Source organism: Stereum hirsutum (assembly GCF_000264905.1).
Source record: "Stereum hirsutum FP-91666 SS1 unplaced genomic scaffold STEHIscaffold_11, whole genome shotgun sequence".
In the NCBI taxonomy this organism is placed as follows: Eukaryota; Fungi; Basidiomycota; class Agaricomycetes; order Russulales; family Stereaceae; genus Stereum; species Stereum hirsutum.
The window spans coordinates 1,080,992-1,098,865 of record NW_006763141.1 but is presented as its reverse complement, the minus strand read 5'-3'; the positions used below and the strand labels follow the sequence as shown (position 1 = coordinate 1,098,865).

Here is a 17,874-nt window from a genome sequence, read left to right as displayed (position 1 = left end):
CGAAGAATAGACATAATCTTCCCTTCAAGGCGATCCAGATTCAGACACACCGTTCACTCTTCAACCCGGCAGCACCAGGTTCCGGCGGTAACAGAAGTACGCATTTCCTATGCGCAAAAGGTTGCGGTAGCCAAGGAGAGTGAGAGATAGACGAGGAAAGAAGGCTTGTGGGCCCAGGACGACGATGTACAGGCGTCGGTAAAGAACGGTGCCTGTTCTTAGCGAAAACAACGCGCACAATTATCAAGCAGGCTGTGACAGGCCTCGAAATAACCCATGGACACACCCACAATGTCTGGATCGAGGCCCAGAAATCCATTCATTCGTCACCGCTGCACCAACGAGCAGTGCCCTCGCACATGTCAGCGAATAAGGTCATCCTCCCTCTGACCATGATTAACCATCCTATTCCTGTCTAGCCTGTGCAATTGCGACAACACCGCTGACGACGCCGTGTCCCAGGCCAGAAAACACGAAATGGGGAAGTGCTGCAGCACTCCACATCCAGGCCTTCCCCTCTAACGTCTCAGGAGCAAATCACAGGCTGGTTGGTCCCAATCCAGGTACGAACCGGAACCTCAGACAACTATCGTCCCTAGCCGGAAAAGAAATCGCGTATTACAGAGGGCGCCACCGCAACGCAAACGATAACAAGAGCGATCGAGAGCGGAAAGAATAAGACCTACTGTCACCATATAGCAAGTTCACTTCCCTCCATCACCATCTCGCAACCTCACGACCACCGAACTGACCTTCCTGAAACAGGCACAAACTGCCCGACCTCGTCTTCCCACCCTCCCGCTCCTTCCTGTTCTTACTTCCCATCCAGCCTTCGAGCCTCGCGAAATGAGAGAATGAAACGAGATTCATTAACAAGAGCGCTCGAACAAGCACTCGATACGGAAGACATGAGACGACGTAGGCGACATAAAGGTAGAAACAGGCATCTGAGCGAGGGTGGCTCAGTGCGCAACTTGATTTAATGCACAGGGTGCAGATATCTTCCGAACAGCGTCTCCCCGACGCCGAGACCGATGATGATGGAGATGATGAAACTCGCTTGGAAGGTCCTGTATGAGCAGGAACAGGTCGCGCAGATGGGGCGAAAAGTGCCGATGAGACGAATGGGAATGTGAGGAGGTGCGGAAAGGCGGGAGAGGTTTGATGGCGCGGTATTTGGGTGACAGATGAAGGCGAGACGGGTGGAAGGAAGGAAGGCAGATGGACGGATATAGAGGGCAAAGTTGCGTCAGTTCTTATACTGAATCGGGTAAAGCAGGACGATGAAGAGAACAAAAGGGTGGAATAAAAACGGAACAATGCTGTGATTCTGGACGTGAGTATCTATTCTTATCAATAACTCGATACGAGACGTCTCACATTCACACAACCAGACCATAACTCGAAACCCAGTAATGAAGGGAGAAACCAAAAGTGTGAACGTACATCACAGCCAACATGAACAAGAAGCTGAGTGCCGTCTGTCCGACGTGTAGAACCCCCCTTGAGATATCATGCGCCGGTATGAACGGTGGCATAGCACCTCGCCGTGGCAGACCGAGAAGAGAAGACGATCGCTGAGACGTGATCTTCTCATCGGTGTTCGTTCCGGGAGTAGGCAGACCGGCTCTGACGTTCAGTCGGTTTGAGAGTTCGATTTGTGCTCTACAAACAGTATGTGGTCAGCCCCTCGAGATCGCGGAAATCGCTCCGAAAGCAATTAGAGCAAAAGCAAAAGGGGTGCATCTCCAGGGTGGAAAGCAATAGTAGTTCATATTAGAACGTACCTAACAGCCCAATGAACCTCCATGACCCCTCTCACCGCTGCCAACCACCTCTCTACCAACGCCAACAAAAACAACCCTATGCACACACCTACCATCGCCCCTTTACTACTCGGAACCCATCCCAGGAACCAGAGTGTGTCTCCAGGTGTGAAGTGCAGATAAGAGAGCATATTGCCTGAGGAAAGATCCATAGCGCCGTCCATGGACATGTCCATGCCGTTTGAGTCTGCGAGCACAAGCTTGAAGGAGGTCATAGCGACGAAACTTAGAGCGCAAAGCAAGTTAGAGGCCATCGTACAGGGACCGTCGATGTTGTCGAGAAGGCTCAGGTGAGGAAGGTGTTACGCCTTGCGCGGCAGAAGATCTTACGTAATCCAAACAAAGGTGCACAAACAAAGTCAGCCAATCGCAGCACTTCACCAGTTCTTGGCACGAAAAAGAGGGAAGAACTGCAGTAGAGCTCACCTCGAGTCGCCTCTTCGATATAAAACACGCAGAGAAGGTGGAGGTCTCAACCAAAGCAAGTCCCAATCATCTTCGCCCCGATATTTCCCAGAACTTCAAAGTTGTGGCGTGTTTGTTTTCCCCGAGTCAGGGCGTCGCCAGCACCGCAGCTGTCGTGTCTTCTGATGACGGGCGATGGGGATGACGGACAGCGACGGCGACCCGATGACCGCGGCGTCTGCGGCGTCGCACGACCACCGTAATTCATCGGCCGACGATAGCGGGACGAGCTCCGAGCTGGTGCGAGAATAAACTTGGGGGATGCGCTGGCAGCTGCGATGGGCGAGAGAACGACGCCGGGTTCCGCGGGCATGGACAAAAGGGCTGCATAAGGAAATTCATGTGTCGATGTTGCCCATAGTGAAGCTGAAATGGATTCTGGTATCCTACGATGACGCAGTGTTGAATGAGGGGGGAGGGAGCATTGAGAGCATTGAAATCGATCTTGAGGTCCAGAAAGGTTCGAGTCTTCGGTACGCACAGCAGGATCCCGCTTGGTGAGGACTACGCTCCCGCATTCACCTGCTGCGCAAATCGATGTGTTGGTGGTGGAGACACGATGTCTGCGGCTCAAAGGGAGACTTCCAAGGGTAGGCAGAGTGTCGACGGGAATGACCAGGATGACGAGAGAGCGCAAGGCAAATACACAGAAAGGGTTTAAAGTACCCACGAGAATCGAACCTGGGGACGAATATTGATGACGAATGCTATGAATATTGGGTGCGTTTGGGACGTCTTGAACCCGAAGTATACAAGAAAAGTCAGTCTGCCATACAATAGTTGTGAGGCCTCAGGTCCAGAACAAGTACCAAGTAGCCGTCCATGGCATGAGCTTCGTGAGCAGTACGCTCTCACTCATCCACGACGATCCTAGTTCCTAAGGAAGCTAGCCATAGAGCGGCAAGTCCAGACAGAGCACGAAAGAGAAGAGTAGAAGCAGAACGCAGCAGTCGACGACGCCGAGTGAGACGTTGACGAAGGAAAGGCGAACGACGGCGGAGACAACGAGCACGAGGTGATGATGGCAAGGAACAAGCAGGCCGGACGATGTCGAAGGGTTGCGCCATTTTCGCCGGCTGGCGGGTGAGCCTTTTCTTTCATTGGCTGCACGGAACACGTTGCGCCATTTGTGCGGTCCCACGCCGGCCCTCATTGGCCTACGCCACTTTTTCTCGATTTTCTCTACTCCTTGTTCCAACAGTCGTTCGTACTGACGGCCTCTTATATCTCAATACTTTTCTTCAGTTTCTGGAGGGGAGCTCGAAAAATTCTTGGAGAAAATAAATAGGAACCCTTCCTCTTCACCGAAATATTTTAGTTTGGAACACCGGAAGGGTATGGTGACTTGGAAATCGAATGGCCATTGACAGGCAAAAAAAAAGGAGGATTACGAGGATAGCAGCACCTCGTTTCGATCGAGGGACCTCAGGGTTATGGGCCCTGCGCGCTATACCAGCTGCGCCATGCTCAGTGGGCTGTCTGCACCACAAGAGGAGTCAGATTCAGTTTCATGTTTTGTCTACGTGGTTCATAGATCGGCCCTTCTATGAATATACATAACTAATTCTACAATCCTGCTGCCCACAGAAGTCCGCGGATTGTCGAGTTCTAACATTGGGGCATTGCGACCAGTAAAAGACGGATATATATTTCCTATTCCCAACCAAAGTACGTTGAAAGTACGAGTACACCATCAACCTGGACCAGTTCTGAATTACCACCTCATCACCTGATCCATCACGACGACCTCTTCAACGAGCGCTCGCAAACCATCCAGGCACAGACTCTCTGCACCGATGGCACCACAATGGTCAAATGTTATCTTCTGCAGCTTGGCATTAGCATCAACCCGTCCCTTTGCATTGCCGACAAGCTCCTTGCGCAGCTCCAACAGGCTCCTCATATGCGACAACTTCGTCGACAATTTGATGCCCCGAAATTTGACGACCGCCAGCTTGGGAATCTGCAACCGCAGATCGCGGCGAAGCTCGTTCACTTCGGCAACCCAGCCCAAGCTAGCCTCGGAGGCTGCGTCACTATTGTCGAGCTCCTCGTCCCAGTAATCCGAGCCTGTGCATCGATACAAGAGGAGTTTGAGGTCATGGGATGATAGGGGCATGTATTCGATGGAGAGATGGCGGAGGTTGATCATGTTCTCGGTTAAGTGGGACCAGAATCGTCTAGAGCAGGGGACATCATCGCTTTTCTTCTGGGAGTTCTGAACCGAGAGATGCTCCACGATGTTCTCAGTGAAACACCGTACCACCGATATCACAGTCGAGTATTCGACAGCCTTGGAACAATCTATTCGTTGTAAGGCGAAAGCGAAGTCTCGGTCGCGTTTGGTGGCAATCGGGCCATCAGAATTGACTTGGTTTGGGGCAAAGAGATCGTGTGGATTGTGATTGAGACTCCAGGATACAACTGGAGAACTGGAGACAGTGACTCGCTTGTGTAGGTCCGTATCGATATGAACGTAGAGGGAGCGCAGGGATGCGATGTCACGGCCACAGCTACATTTAGCAGCATCAAAGACAGAGGCAAGCTCGTCGTCGTCCGGATCCCCATAAAGTCCAATTCGCAGACGTGCGTTGGGGGCTTGAATGGCCATCAACACACCCATCAAGCCCTCGAACATATTCACTAAAGTCAGATTTTCGAGCCACGGGAGGGAAGCGGTGCGTGGAATCGGGTACGAGGGATCGTATTGAACGTCGTATGGTGAGCAGTACCGGAGATCGAGGGAAGTCAAGGTAGTCATCCCCTCCAAGACATCGAGAAACTGGCCCAACGAGGGGTAGAGTTGGCGCATCTCCGACTCTATGAGGCTGAGGCGGGAGGGCGCTGGCAGAGAGACTACCAGGCTCGTGAGTTTGGGAGTGAAATGGAGTGGTGGGCCAGGAAAAGGAAATCCGACGAGGGTCAAGGATTCGACGGTGCCGGTGAAGATCGACGGCACTGAGCCAGAGTATGCTGATCGTAGATCCTTGAGGTAGGCTGGAAACAGCTGGTCGGCCTTAATTCCATCCAATGCCTTTCCGTCAAAACCATCATCGTGCTCATCAACAGCCGAATACAACAATGAAAGAGACTTCAGAACCGGTGACGGTTCCCTGGCAATTCGTAGGACGTTTCCCAAATGAAGCGGGCCACCGTACAGACGCATTGACTGTACACGTGAGTAATGGCGTGTAAAAAGTTCGCGTACTACAGGGAAAGGCGGTATCCTGCATGTAATTGAAAGTGGAAGGGACTTGGAGCGGCGCGAGATCGTTGAGAAACAGCGAGGCCTCATCGCAAAGAACGAGAGGTCCTGCCAGAGGGTGGGGTCCCCAAGGGCAACACACCTCCAAGTACCGCAGACATGGGTAACCTATGATAATGAGAACGATTGAACGCATGCAACAACAGGAACGGACGAAACATAGAATACTCACCTTGATCCACCCAAGTGATATCACACACTCGAGATGTACATGTCCTCGACATCGTATCCGAGTCGACACGACTTCCTTATACATAGGCGGCTCCATTGAAGCAAGAATGTGGAAGCATCGCGAGATTATTTCTGGAGGAAGACGATGGAAAGGGTTCAGAGAATTCCTGAGCGAATTGATCCTGCTCATTGCCCTTGACATCGCAACGACCTCGTTGTCCAGTGCCTCCATGGCATTGTAAGCGTCAGCATCTCCGGCCGAGATCCCAGAGTACTTTGAAAGCAAGGAGTCTGTGTTGGCGTTCCAAAAATTATTCGACATTGAAAATTGACGACCATGCAATAGAGGGAAGAAGTGAAGATGAAGCAAGAGGCAGAGACACCGTGTTGTGGTTCAAGTCGCAATTATGACCGCGACCCCGATCGTGTTTCTGGCGGAGTTTAAATTTGGTGTCATTGTGGCACCTACCTAGCGCCACAGCATGCGAGTTATGGCGAGAGGCGACTTCAAGCGATTCTGAGAGATATAGAGAGTATGGAGGCGACTTGAACGAAAACAAATCCAGTTCCCCGAGAGATACCCTTCATAGAGATTCCGAATCCTGATGAATAATGGTTCGCCCGTTCTACTTCGAAGTCGAGTCCAAGTGACGGCGCCGGCACGCGCCGGTGAGTCAAGCAACCCGGCTTACCTGGAAAAATCGCGACCAATAAATACCGAGTATTCCACAACGGTCACCCACGAATTTTCAGAAAGTAGAAATTTCATTTGAATGAGCAGAAGAGCTGAAATGAATCGAATAATACTACATTGTAAGACTAAGAAAGGCCAACAACCCATTGAGAATACAGAAAAACCCAGAGCCCACAGATCGAGAGAACATAAACAGACCCTTTCTCAGATGCAGCAATCAGCGACTATACGTCAAGACCTTCCCCGTTCTTCTCCACGTCTCTTTCGCCACCCTCTACCTCCACCCCCTCCGTTTCCACATGACTATTCGCCCCCTTGTTCATCTCCCCACCCTCACTCGCCCGTCTCACCTTTCTCGCACTCCGACTCCTTCTCCCTCTCCCAACCCTCCCCGCCGACCTCGATCTACTGCTAGAACTAGCTCCCAGCCTCGGAGCCTTCAGATTCATCAACTCCCTCCCTCTCACCTCCGCCCTCAACGTCCTATGTCCGAGACCGAGACCAAGTCCATGAACATGTCCATGCCCATAAACTTTCTCTTTCTTCACTGCCACACCATTCCGTTCAGCTGGATGTGCCTTCCTAGTTCTCGAGAGCGATTGCGAAGGTGAATGTGGCGGGTGCGAAGTGGCGAGGGGGTCATGGTCCGCACCCGCATGCTCAGGATTCGCGGGAGGAGTGATATCGTCGACCCATTCGTATTCGTCGTCGATGTCGGCGGAAGGGGTGGCGTACTCCTCGTTGGGAGTAGTAGACCCGTCATCGAGGTCGAGGTCGTCTGGGTCGAGCGTGGATGCAGAGTCGATGGTGGCGGCGCGAGAGAGGTCGGGCGTGGCGGGTGCATGCTCGATGTCGACGTCAACGTCACCATCGGCGAGGGCTGTGGGTGTAAGTGTAGTGTCAACTTCTATGGGCGTAGCGGGTGTGGATGTAGTGTCGTCATCAACAGGGATAGGGGTTGCGGGGGTGTCGTTGGTAGTGAGGGTGTTAGAAGGAGTATCAGTCGTGGTTGGAGGATCGACAGGCATGGGCTCATTCGCTTCGAGAGTCGAAGCGGCCTCGACGTTGGCTGGTGTAGATGATCCCTGGGCGTCACCAACATCCACGTCCATCTCCTCTGTGCATTTTCCGTCCACGAATCTTTCTCCTGCAACCTCCGACTGCTCCTGGATCTCCCGCTCGTTCTTCGCCATCTCATCCCTCTTCCACTCCACGCTCATCTCCACTTCTTTTTCCTCGTCCTGTTGCCCCTCGTCTACATCATTCACCTCCTCACCCTCTGTCTTCTCCTCCGCCTCCACCTCCTCGCCCTCCTTCACCTCCACATCCTCCTTCGCCTCAATATAACTCCTCCAAACTCCTCTCCACCACCCCTCCACCTCCTCCGCCTCCCCCTCAATCATCCTAACAACCTCCCTCCTACTCTCTCTCACCTTCCTATCCCCTCCGCTCTCCACGGCGTCCAACTTATTGAGAAGCTGAACGAGAGATTCGGTGTATGCGTGAAGGGGGGCGTTGGTGTGGGTGTAGGCTAATTTGGCGTCAGTAACGCGTTTGGACTCTTCTTCTTCCTCGGACAGCGCTCTGGGTTGATCGGTCGAAATGGACGCGGGTACGGAGACGACAGGCGCATCTGCCGCAACCGCCAGTCCGGAGCCGGATGCCGAGGGCTGCACGAAATCAAGCATCGCAGGCCTGACAAAGGCAGCTTTAGAAGTCTCGAAAGAAGATTGGATGGAGCGGACGGTTCGAAGGGCGCGGTGACGGCGGTACAAGGCTTGAATTTTCGTGGCGGCGTGGTGTTCTTCTTCGGTGGGGGCGGGGCGGGATTGAGGCGGGGGTGTGGCGGGAGTGGTGGAGGACTTTGGTGACGGAGGTTGGGGAGAAGTTGGTATCGTGGTGGATTGGGAAGGACGAAGTGGACTGGGGGATGGTGGGCCACGAGGACGAGAAGTTGATGGATTGCGAGCATTACTCTGGGTTTGAGTGCGAGGGATGGAGCGGGAGCTGGTACGGTTGGGGTTATTCCAAGCCTTAGAAGGAGAAACAATATTACTCAGTATACCAGTAGCAACTGCAAAGCGTAAAGAAAGAAAAACGTACCGGTTCCGTCCTCCTTCCCCTGCCCGGCAGGATTCCCATCTGCTCCAGCATCCTTATCCTCTCATCCTCCTCCTCCCTCTGTCTCTGCAATATCCTCGCTCTCCTCTCCTCCTCCTCCGCCTGCCTCATCGCCGCCAACCTCGCTCTCTTCTCCTCTTCCTCTCTGAGGACTGCTTGAGCCGCAGCCCTCCTCCGCCTCTCCAGTTCCAACTCTCTCTCCCTCTCCAACGCCAACTCTCGTTCTCTCTCCCTCAATAACGCCTCCTGGCGCGCATCACGGCCAAAGCCGTATCCACCACGACCCCCAAACCGAGATCCAGGTCCGTACCCATAGATATCCTCGTCCTCCTCCGGATCATACTGCGCGAAGTAGGGCATCGGAGCTGCACGCGTAGGGTGGGAATACGCGCGCTGGCGTTCACGCTCGCGTTGTTGCTGCTCTTGTTCTGCGAGAGCGCGGAGGTAGGCTTCGCGTTGATCATAGGCGGAGGAGGAGGGAGAGCGACGAGTGCGTTGGGAGTAGCCCGAGGAAGGGTAGGATGAGTAGGAAGAGAAAGGGTCGGAGTAGGGGGAGAGGTAAGATTGATAGGGGTTATAGCCGAACATGTTGGTAGTTGAGTGTAGAGCAGCGGTAGGTGTAAGCTGGTGATGAAGTCAAGTGCGATGATAGCCAGGTGTAGTCAAGTCAAGCTCAAGGTGGACGCGAGTGATAAAGCTCGAGCTGTGCAACTGAGAGATTCAGATAACAAGAAGAGGCGGGTGGTACGACCGGGCATTTATAGGAACATAGCGCGCAATTAATCATCGTTGACGGTCGTTTGGACGAATGTGCGTATGTTCTTGCACGTTCGGTCAGAGGGCAAGACGAAGGGAGAACATTCGAGAAGCCTTTCCTCTTTCGGGTTGCGGTGTTCGGTTTGAATGACGTCAGCAGACGCCGTCGTATCCTTTCAATTCGTGGGAGAGTGGCGCGTGGCGTAATGCCGCGGGTCTGCATCGGAATTCGTACGGACAGAATCTATGGATGGGAGGGATGTAAGGGTTTGAGTGGGGGACTTGTCATTGTGATACAGCAGGAGGAAAGTGAGAATTTATTCCGCCTCGCACTGACCGTGTGGGGATCAGCCTAGACAACGAAATTATCGTACAGAACCTCATACTGCACATCGTGGTCTTCAACAACAGCGACTACTGCCCTCCGTACCCTCCTCGTCTAATCCTATGTCTCCTCGTCGGCCTCCCTATATTAGCCAATATATAGCTCGACTCGCCCTCTGGACCCATCCTGGGATCGTCAATCCGTCGTAAGAGATAGCGAAGCAAACCGCCAGCGCGCGCATTCTGCTTCGGGTAGATTTTCCCGTGTTTTCTGCTGTATACAGCAAGACGAAGCTCAGAGTCGAAGAGAGGGACCTCTCGTCCGGAAGTTCGCGCATCGACGAGGTCACAGATGTTGACGAAGACTGCGTCCACACGCTACATGATTAAAGGAGTTAACTTAGCATGACAACGTAACCAAAGGTCTTGGTCGGCCGATACTGACTCAGCTCCTGGCTGCAGTAATAAAAATTCGCTGAATATGCAACCATCGACTTACCTCGCGACACGACTGAATATCCTCAGGAAGAGGGTCGATGCGTACGGCTCGACAGAGGTTATGCCACGCACTGAGGTCGTTCACGTCCTTCCCATATGTATCGTTGAACGTCTCAGCTATAGCGTTTCGAACTCGGTCGCGAGCCTCCGTCACCTCTTTACTGTCCTTCTCCCACTTGTACGATTTGCTCATGCGATAGAATTCGCCCATGATAGGTTGTGAGGGGTCGTAATCGAATTCATAGTCGGCAAAGAAGTTTTCGAAGTACACCGAGCCTTGGGTCGGAGGCGGACTGGGTGTATACTTCGGTTCCGGGGGCGGGGTCGGAGGCGGACTGGGTATACGCTTTCGTTTCGGGCGCGGGGTTGGAGGCGGACTGAGTTTATACTTTAGTGCCGGGAGCGGTTTTCTCATCACTCGTTGTGATCCAGAGGCGTTAGTAGAAGGTGGAAGCGGGGGTGTTGTCTTCGGTTCCTTGGCTTGGACTTTGGTAACCTGGAATTTACTCTCAACGACTATTCGCGTCGAAGGGTGGAGGTGGGCGTACCGTAACGTTCATTGGTGCCTTGACTTCGTTCGTCTGCTTTATATCATCAACGACGATATACCAGTCGCGATAGAGTGGGGAACTAGGCATACCGTGACCTTGATTGGTTCCTTGACTTCGCTCGTCTTTTGTTTATCGTTAGAGACGACGAAGTCGCGTCCAAATATAGGATTGAACGTACCTGAGCCGGTTCGCCCTCCTCCTTCTGCATTTAATTGTCAAGGGTGATACCGATGATCGTACCAGAGGAAAACGGACGTACCGCAGCCTTAATCAGCGCCATGACAGAGTCGCTCAACTACCTTCCATCGTTAATGACGATGTAGTCGCGCTATAGAATGAAAGTGTGCGCACCTTGGTCCGTTTCTTGACTTGGCCCGTCTGAGTTTGTGTCATAGCAGGTCGCGGTGTTGGCGGCGGCGGAGGCACGGCGTGACTGTATTGACATCGGTCCCCGAAAGAGCACTTCCCTGTCCTTTGAAACCGAAAACAGGGAAGCATAGTTGCAAGTTATGGGAGGAACGAAAATCAACGCAACAGCTCAAGCGATTAAGGGCAGAAAGGCTTTATATACCCTCGGCAGGGCCGCAGGGGAACAATGGGAATAAGAAGCCTATCATCGGACGGTCACGGTAGCGAACGACGCGCACTCTCGCGTACTAACCTGCATCTTAGTGCCGTTATATACCGTAATAATTGTCACGAAACATCCGACGGGGGACCAGAGTTGTTCTCGCCTGCCGCTTGAGGGGATGTCGCGTCGGGTGGCATACAAACAAGCTGAGAGCGAGCGCGACGACGTCGACGCGACGGACGCGACGGTGTTGGGGATGAACGCGCAGAACGTGGAACCAGTTGACTAAGCAGCATTCGGCACCCTCCGGGGCGCCACTCGGTCCTCGCCACACCTTCCCCTCGTCAAGATATTTCCGTGTAATCGGCGCTGGACGAAGTTTATTGTGCTCGTATGGCGAGCATGTAAACACAAATATTCTTGGACATTCTTGGCCAGTTTAAGACGACTCCAACCATAGCAGTCTTAGACGGACGCAGAGAATACTGGACCAATAGCACGTCTTGGAGTTAAGTAGAAGGCCGCCAGGACCACTTGAGCTCGTGGGATTTCGCGTCTACAATGGCCACGGCGTGCGACTCGTCGATATTTCTATCTAATGTCCATTGTACCTCCACTATAGAAGCGTCTATTTACCATCCATCGGTATGTCGATGTCGATAGAAGTCTAGGCTATCTCTCGGACACATGGCTGCATAATGCGCTTGTGTACTTTTACTCAGACTGCGCCATCACTCCAAGATATTTATGTAGAGGCTTCTTGACTCTTGACTCCCCACTCATCGGATCCGCCTGGGCTCTTGACACGAACTGAACGGTCAGCGAACTCATCTGTAGTTCCTCGTTGAACTGGACTCTTTTCTGGGTTCGACTTAGATGAAGGCATCTCTGAAACGTTTCTTATCTAAGTTGTCTCCTCAGTTGGGACAGGTGTATGGCAGTAGCACCACTTCTGACGTAGAGACAGGGCAAGAGGCTCACTGGCAGGCTCGTCCATGGGGGCTCAAATGGCGCTCTTCTGTCGCTTTCGTTACGTTCGGTACGTCCATAAATCGGCCATATATCGATACAAAAGATAATATCAATTAACTTCTTGTGACTTACCTCTACTGGCAGTCGTTGGCCTCGGTACGCACACTTATAATTTACCGCACTTCAAGCAAAGCACACGTTAATCTGGATGGCGACTGGAATTCAAAACACACATATTATCGTACATTGGTCTCTTCACCCAATAGGTATCACAACAGACTCGATCGTCTACTCGATTGTCATAACCGATTTACCTTTCTACCTTGAGGGCTTGGGGTATACGGGCGTGTCGGGCCTAGTTGGGTGGTTGCTTTTCGCCTACGTAGGTTGTTCCATGCCTGAATACCACCCTTAAATTGTCATTTATCGTCTGCTGAAAATTTTTCTGTTCATAGTCCGCAGGTTTGGCCATCAGTGCGTTGCCTTCTCACAGCGCCACTTTACGCTACAAACCGCCACTACAAACTTCTTGATTCTCCCACCATCCTTTACGTTCTCCACGCTCTCTAACTCACCTGGATATAAAACAGTGACCCCGATCATTGCACACATCTCTGAACACCACACTCTCCGCCAATCTCCTCTCGTCGTCGGCTGCTTTACGCTCATAGGCGCACAGATCATGCTGATGTTGGCTCCAACGTATTGGGTAATGGTGCTTGCGAGGCTGATACAAGGGATCGGATCGGCAATGATTTGGACTGTTGGATTGGCCTTGCTGTACGTAGTCTTTTCAAGATCAGCCCCTTTCCTGTTTTTAAGTTGTTGAACAAAGTCGGTTATTGGTTTGACTGATGAAGTGTGATTTTGTGAATAGGTGCGACACCGTGCCGCAGAAAGATGTGGGACGTGAGTGTTATCCTCACTGCTTCTACGCGCTCGATGCCACTAATACCCCACTTTGGATAGGACAACTCGGCCTCGCGATGTCCGGCCTGTCTATAGGGTAAGCACCTGCCCATATCTCATTCGTGCTCAAGCATGACCAATGGCTATTCTCTCGCCTGTATTATTCTTCGTTACAATAGACTCCTCGTAGGTTTACCCCTCGGTGGAGCCCTCTATGGTCGGTGGGGCTACCATGCTCCGTTCTACTTCGGTATCATCGTCACTTTCATAGACCTGATATCTAGGTTACTCGTCATTGAGAGGAGGGATGCAATCAGATGGGGAGTCGATCCTGCGTCAGACGGCACGGTAGACGCTGAAAAAGAATCGGATGAGAAGGGTTCTGAATCAACGGGTATTGGTGAGACTCGTGGCGCCATGAGTTCTGCACACGAGCTCGAAGAATCGACGGTCGAAGGGAGAGTCGTAGGTGAGGTAACAGGTGATCAGGCTATTGATGAAAAGGAGAGGAACGAAGAAAGGGCGGAGTTACAAGCTACAACGCCCCCTGGGATCAACGAGAGCTCATCAGTGTCACAGAGCAAGAACCTGTCAATCTTGAAGGTCATAACTATCTTGATGAACACCCCGAGGGCGACAACGGTGTTTTTCTTCATCATGGTATATGGGTGCGTCCGACTAGTCTCATAATTAGCACCCAGTTGCCCCGTTGAACTGATCGACGGTCGTGCGCGGACTTGGTATCGGTCTTCAAGAGTCATGTACGGCGGGCAGAACTCTATCATCACTCTTCATCTCCAAGCCATCTGGAACCTCGACTCTACGAAAGTTGGCCTCGTCACGCTGGCCTCGGTTATCCCTACTCTTATCTGTATGTACCTCCCTTCCATATATCTTCGTCCTTGCCATCTAGCTCCCTGCAGTATTCACTCTCCACTATTAGCATCGCCGATGGTAGGTTGGTTAGCCGATAGGAAAGGGAATGAGTGGGCCACTGCCATAGGTTTGATCCTCGCGTTACCTTGGTGGGGCCTCATCACAATCGACATATCGTTGGCTTTATTCATCGTTTGTTTTGCGCTTGAGAGTAAGTCGACAACCTTCCACAAACTCACTCGCCATACACTGTCCAATCACGGGAACCACAAACTGATTTTATTTGTAACGGACGATATAGGTATGCTCATGTCTGCCGTGCTTTCCCCTGTGTCGAGTGAGCTAGCTACAGTCAGCCGGACGATAGATGGCATTGGATGTGAGTACCTGTTTGACTACCGTGAGCGTGCTCTCCCGTGCTCTGCCTGATATCAAGACCTTTCTTGCTCTCAATCCACGCAGACGCCCATGTGTACGGCGCATTCAACTTCGTCTATGGTATCGGAGCGTCCAGTAAGCAATCCTACTCGACCGTATCGCCCAGCATCAGTACGTGGAAGCTGATCACCCTTCAGTTGGACCGGTGCTTGGAGGACAGGTACGTTTATATTGATCAACCACACAACCTACGACTTTTACTACCTGACTTACCAGCCTATACCATGTTTATTTTCTTCACGCACATCAACGCTTCCTCATACTTCTTACTGCGAACGGGACAACATCACAATGCCGACCGGGCCACATAGATGTACCAACACGTCCCCAACAATCGAGGCTGGCTAGCGTTCAACTTCGTCGCTTTCGGACTGGTGATTGTGTCCATTGGGCTGACGTTTGCGTATACCGGCGATAGACCTTTGGCGGGACGGTTGAGAACCGGACTGAGTGGCGTGTGGCGCGGTGACCGAGAAATCGAGACATGAGGGTTCTGGAGAGCGTGACGAACCATCGCGTACGAGCACGAGCTGCAGTTGGAGCCACCTAACAACTCTTTGTCTCATAGACGATTCATGATCAAAAATAACGAATTGTATGAGAGACAGATTACTTATACATGGCCATCTCTTTCTCTGGGCGCGCTGCAGTGAATATCTATGAAAGGGAGGACAGAACAAGAGGACAGACCGAACAAGAGCCCACGCGATTCGGCACTAACGCGGCATCGAGTGGATAGGAGAAACAGGTTGGCACGGTAACTCTTGGAAGGAAATGAACACGGGCTGCAGCAAGTCGACGCTCATGATATCATGATCGTTGTGCAAACAAAGATTCAATCGACCTCGAGGCACATACCGTGCATTCGAGATCTCCCATAGACGGCATGGAAAGCGCTAGGTGCTACCAAATCTTTTTAATCGAATGGATGGTAATTAATGAAAGGGCATCTGGAAGAATATTGAAGTTGTGTGATCGGGGATGACGCGTACGATGAGTGGCTCACCTTGCCACTGCGCTCAAGCACGACACAGACCTCTCACAACCGCCGTTCAGCATCCTTCCGAGAACGGGAGGAACAATTCGTACATTTATGTCACGCGCAGTTGGGTGAAGGCCTCCCCTTGGATATGTTCGTAGTCGACCATGGGGGAGGGGAAAGTAATCTGGTCAGCTTTTCACGGCACTCGCCGCGAACAAAGGAACGTCGAGCGTGTCTCAGAACGTAATAGCGCCGAAAAATGGAACGACTCCCGGCTTCCCGCCCCACAGCACTGACACTGTACACGCGTCTTCCCTTTGTCTGAACCTCATCAGCGACACGTCGTAATGAAGTCAAAGGTCGCTTTGTCTCGGAGCGGATCCAGAACGACCTGTCGCTTTAGAAACCCAGAAAAGTTAAAGGTCAACAAAAAAAACAAAGCTTCCGGCGGAAGGAAGCCTGTTGACTTTGCCTGCGAAGATGTGGAATCTGCCGAGGACAAAGGGCAGTTCAAAGTTAAGTCCAGCAATATATAAGCAGGCTTCGAACGTCGAGAGGAAGAGCATAACCACTCCTCAACTGCCTGATCGTCTGCTCTCAAGCGCTTACTGCTCTCCCTCGACTCTTGTTTTCCGCACCACCCTTAGACAACTAACAACCATGAACCACGCATCGTACCAACAGCCAGGTCAGACTGGTCAATCTGCGATGGGGCAACCTGCTCGGGGCCCGCAGATCTGGGGCTTGGAGACACAGATGAACGCTCTCGGGAACGTAGCACATACTGCTCAGCTTGGCCTCTCTTCTCGGGCGCCGCAACATGCTGCCCAGCATATGACACAGTATCACCTTCGACTGCCGGAATCGACGCCGCAGTTCAGCACCCAACGCCCATTCGAAGGACAGGTGAGCATCTCAAGCTCTTTCATAGTCATTTCATCTTCGCTGACACGTCGTGCGTTTCCTCAGGCTCAGTACGAATACCCGCAGATATTCCAACCATTCTCCAACCCCCCACCCTCCCGTATCCAGCCTATGCACCCTCACGACACAGACTCCGCGATCGACGACTGGGACTTACGTCAGCCCGCGACACCGTCTATCAGCATGTCTAGCGGAAGGAGGACCAGCGTTCGTACGATAGGCAATCCGGGGTCATCTCGCCCATCTCAGGCGGCAGATGCTCGCTCACTGGGTCATCCTAGGCCGATGATGCCTTTACCATCTCGTGCGTCCTCTCAGAACTTCGAACCCGTCGCCCATCGTCCACTTCACTACCTCGACACCCCTCCGGCTCCCAACTCCATGACCGACAACGACCTTCTGGCCATACTGGAGCGGAGCTCCCAGCGGGTAGGTGACTCGCTCCCGGACGTCGGGGACAGCCCAGCTGGCACTTCGTCGACGACACCGTCAGGATACTCCGCCTCTGACGTAATATCTTTTTTCACCGGTACCTCTCATTCCTCTCTCGATAATATGCCCCGCCCGCACTCTTGGTGGCATGATGAGTATGGCAAGGACGTGTACGAGACTCTGTTTGGGGTTGGTTTTTCGACATTCCTCGATGACTCCCACTCGGGTCAGTCAAGCACTACTCAGCAGCTTGAGTACGACCCCGACGACGTGCCCGCCCCATGGTCACCAGCCCCCGCACCGAAGAGGAAGAGTACCGCGCCGTCTACGCAGGGGAGAGAGAAGAGGGCCAGGAAGGACGACCCTCAGAAGCCAATGGGCTTGGAAGACTCGACGCGCTCGACCGCATCCCAGGTCCAGCGAGACACAAGAATAACATCGGAAGCATCCACAAGTCAGGATGCCCCAACAAGTGACGAAACTTTCCTCTATTACTCAGGTGTCAACACCGGAACAGCGACGCCTGACGAGGAGGAGACTCGAGAGGAGGGGGAGGAGGAGGGGGAGAGGGTGGACCCGAGTTACAAGCCTCATCTCTGCAGGATAGAGGGTTGCCAGTGGAAGGAGTCCTTTAATCGCAAGAGAGACTACTATCGCCATATCTGCACCAAACCAGAACACGAGGCGGAGCGCTCTCTCCCTGGCTGGAGGCAGCGACATGGGATCCCAGAGGATTTCAAGGATATTCTAGTGTTCTGCCCGGTGGAGAACTGTACGCAACGCTACCACGGGATGAGGAAGGATACGATGAAAACCCATTTGTGGAAGCAACACCGAATCGGTGAACCGCCGAAGAAGAGGCCGAAGAAGTGTTGAACTTGTCCGTCGGTGGCAAAGGGGCAGGAGACGGGATGAAGGACTTGCCTGGCGATGAGGATGCGAGTGGATTCTCCCACACTGTTGAATTTCTTTTTCTGTCTATGCTCGATTTTTCGTCCTTGGGCGTGTTTTCTCTGTTTCTCTGTATCACCGCTCGATGTGAGCTTGGATTGATTTTTGTATTAGCGATGCACTCACTCAGATTCGCGCGCGTTTTCTC

The 17,874-nt window shown here is 52.6% G+C and overlaps 6 protein-coding genes and 1 non-coding gene across 7 annotated transcripts; 2 read left to right on the top strand and 5 right to left on the bottom strand.

The window, feature by feature from the left end:
• Positions 1 to 246: 246 nt before the first annotated feature.
• STEHIDRAFT_100545 (CTR copper uptake transporter) lies at positions 247 to 2,589 on the bottom strand. The gene is made up of 4 exons (XM_007306530.1): positions 2,253 to 2,589; positions 1,788 to 2,151; positions 1,447 to 1,665; positions 247 to 1,070 (listed from the first exon to the last, which is right to left on the bottom strand). The coding sequence occupies exons 2-4, from the start codon at positions 2,078 to 2,080 to the stop codon at positions 980 to 982; spliced, it is 603 nt and encodes a 200-aa protein (XP_007306592.1). The 5' UTR covers positions 2,081 to 2,151; positions 2,253 to 2,589; the 3' UTR covers positions 247 to 979.
• A 1,098-nt stretch (positions 2,590 to 3,687) lies between these two features.
• Positions 3,688 to 3,762, bottom strand: STEHIDRAFT_t196. Its single transcript has one exon. It is a non-coding gene; the product is annotated as a tRNA-Met (tRNA).
• A 243-nt stretch (positions 3,763 to 4,005) lies between these two features.
• Positions 4,006 to 5,952, bottom strand: STEHIDRAFT_170168 (uncharacterized protein; the record flags this gene model as incomplete). Its single annotated transcript, XM_007306529.1, has 2 exons — positions 5,729 to 5,952; positions 4,006 to 5,664 (listed from the first exon to the last, which is right to left on the bottom strand). The coding sequence occupies exons 1-2, from the start codon at positions 5,927 to 5,929 to the stop codon at positions 4,006 to 4,008; spliced, it is 1,860 nt and encodes a 619-aa protein (XP_007306591.1). The 5' UTR covers positions 5,930 to 5,952.
• A 538-nt stretch (positions 5,953 to 6,490) lies between these two features.
• Positions 6,491 to 9,235, bottom strand: STEHIDRAFT_123264 (uncharacterized protein). The gene is made up of 2 exons (XM_007306528.1): positions 8,525 to 9,235; positions 6,491 to 8,454 (listed from the first exon to the last, which is right to left on the bottom strand). Exons 1-2 carry the CDS (start codon positions 9,128 to 9,130, stop codon positions 6,646 to 6,648), a joined length of 2,415 nt encoding a protein of 804 aa, XP_007306590.1. The 5' UTR covers positions 9,131 to 9,235; the 3' UTR covers positions 6,491 to 6,645.
• Positions 9,236 to 9,602: 367 nt separating this feature from the next.
• STEHIDRAFT_140738 (uncharacterized protein) lies at positions 9,603 to 11,436 on the bottom strand. Its single transcript, XM_007306527.1, has 8 exons — positions 11,333 to 11,436; positions 11,023 to 11,232; positions 10,931 to 10,966; positions 10,850 to 10,873; positions 10,761 to 10,793; positions 10,669 to 10,701; positions 10,122 to 10,616; positions 9,603 to 10,000 (listed from the first exon to the last, which is right to left on the bottom strand). The coding sequence occupies exons 2-8, from the start codon at positions 11,167 to 11,169 to the stop codon at positions 9,713 to 9,715; spliced, it is 1,056 nt and encodes a 351-aa protein (XP_007306589.1). The 5' UTR covers positions 11,170 to 11,232; positions 11,333 to 11,436; the 3' UTR covers positions 9,603 to 9,712.
• Positions 11,437 to 11,803: 367 nt separating this feature from the next.
• On the top strand, positions 11,804 to 15,090 carry STEHIDRAFT_148511 (MFS general substrate transporter; the record flags this gene model as incomplete). The annotated part of the gene is made up of 15 exons (XM_007306526.1): positions 11,804 to 11,887; positions 12,230 to 12,281; positions 12,359 to 12,370; positions 12,481 to 12,596; positions 12,670 to 12,688; positions 12,805 to 12,994; positions 13,092 to 13,123; positions 13,184 to 13,220; positions 13,303 to 13,791; positions 13,879 to 13,994; positions 14,067 to 14,210; positions 14,301 to 14,378; positions 14,462 to 14,512; positions 14,575 to 14,597; positions 14,749 to 15,090. 15 exons carry the CDS (start codon positions 11,804 to 11,806, stop codon positions 14,923 to 14,925), a joined length of 1,620 nt encoding a protein of 539 aa, XP_007306588.1. The 3' UTR covers positions 14,926 to 15,090.
• Positions 15,091 to 15,117: 27 nt separating this feature from the next.
• On the top strand, positions 15,118 to 16,329 carry STEHIDRAFT_123262 (uncharacterized protein; the record flags this gene model as incomplete). The annotated part of the gene is given in 4 exon segments (XM_007306525.1): positions 15,118 to 15,349; positions 15,767 to 15,841; positions 15,861 to 16,261; positions 16,296 to 16,329. 3 exon segments carry the CDS (start codon positions 15,767 to 15,769, stop codon positions 16,327 to 16,329), a joined length of 510 nt encoding a protein of 169 aa, XP_007306587.1. The 5' UTR covers positions 15,118 to 15,349.
• Positions 16,330 to 17,874: the final 1,545 nt, after the last annotated feature.

Excerpts from the sequence above, each read along its gene's own strand:
- STEHIDRAFT_100545 (XM_007306530.1), bottom strand. The coding sequence starts at position 2,080 with ATGGCCTCTAACTTGCTTTGCGCTCTAAGTTTCGTCGCTATGACCTCC. Across the intron at positions 1,666-1,787 it reads GAGGTTCATTGGGCTGTTAG|AGCACAAATCGAACTCTCAA; the intron begins GTACGTTCTAAT and ends TACTGTTTGTAG. Across the intron at positions 1,071-1,446 it reads TTGTTCATGTTGGCTGTGAT|GACCTTCCAAGCGAGTTTCA; the intron begins GTACGTTCACAC and ends CTGCTCATACAG.
- STEHIDRAFT_140738 (XM_007306527.1), bottom strand. The coding sequence starts at position 11,169 with ATGCTTCCCTGTTTTCGGTTTCAAAGGACAGGGAAGTGCTCTTTCGGG. Across the intron at positions 10,874-10,930 it reads TGGCGCTGATTAAGGCTGCG|AAGGAGGAGGGCGAACCGGC; the intron begins GTACGTCCGTTT and ends AATTAAATGCAG. Across the intron at positions 10,702-10,760 it reads AGGAACCAATCAAGGTCACG|ACGAACGAAGTCAAGGCACC; the intron begins GTATGCCTAGTT and ends GATATAAAGCAG.
- STEHIDRAFT_123264 (XM_007306528.1), bottom strand. The coding sequence starts at position 9,130 with ATGTTCGGCTATAACCCCTATCAATCTTACCTCTCCCCCTACTCCGAC. Across the intron at positions 8,455-8,524 it reads GGGGAAGGAGGACGGAACCG|GCTTGGAATAACCCCAACCG; the intron begins GTACGTTTTTCT and ends TCTCCTTCTAAG.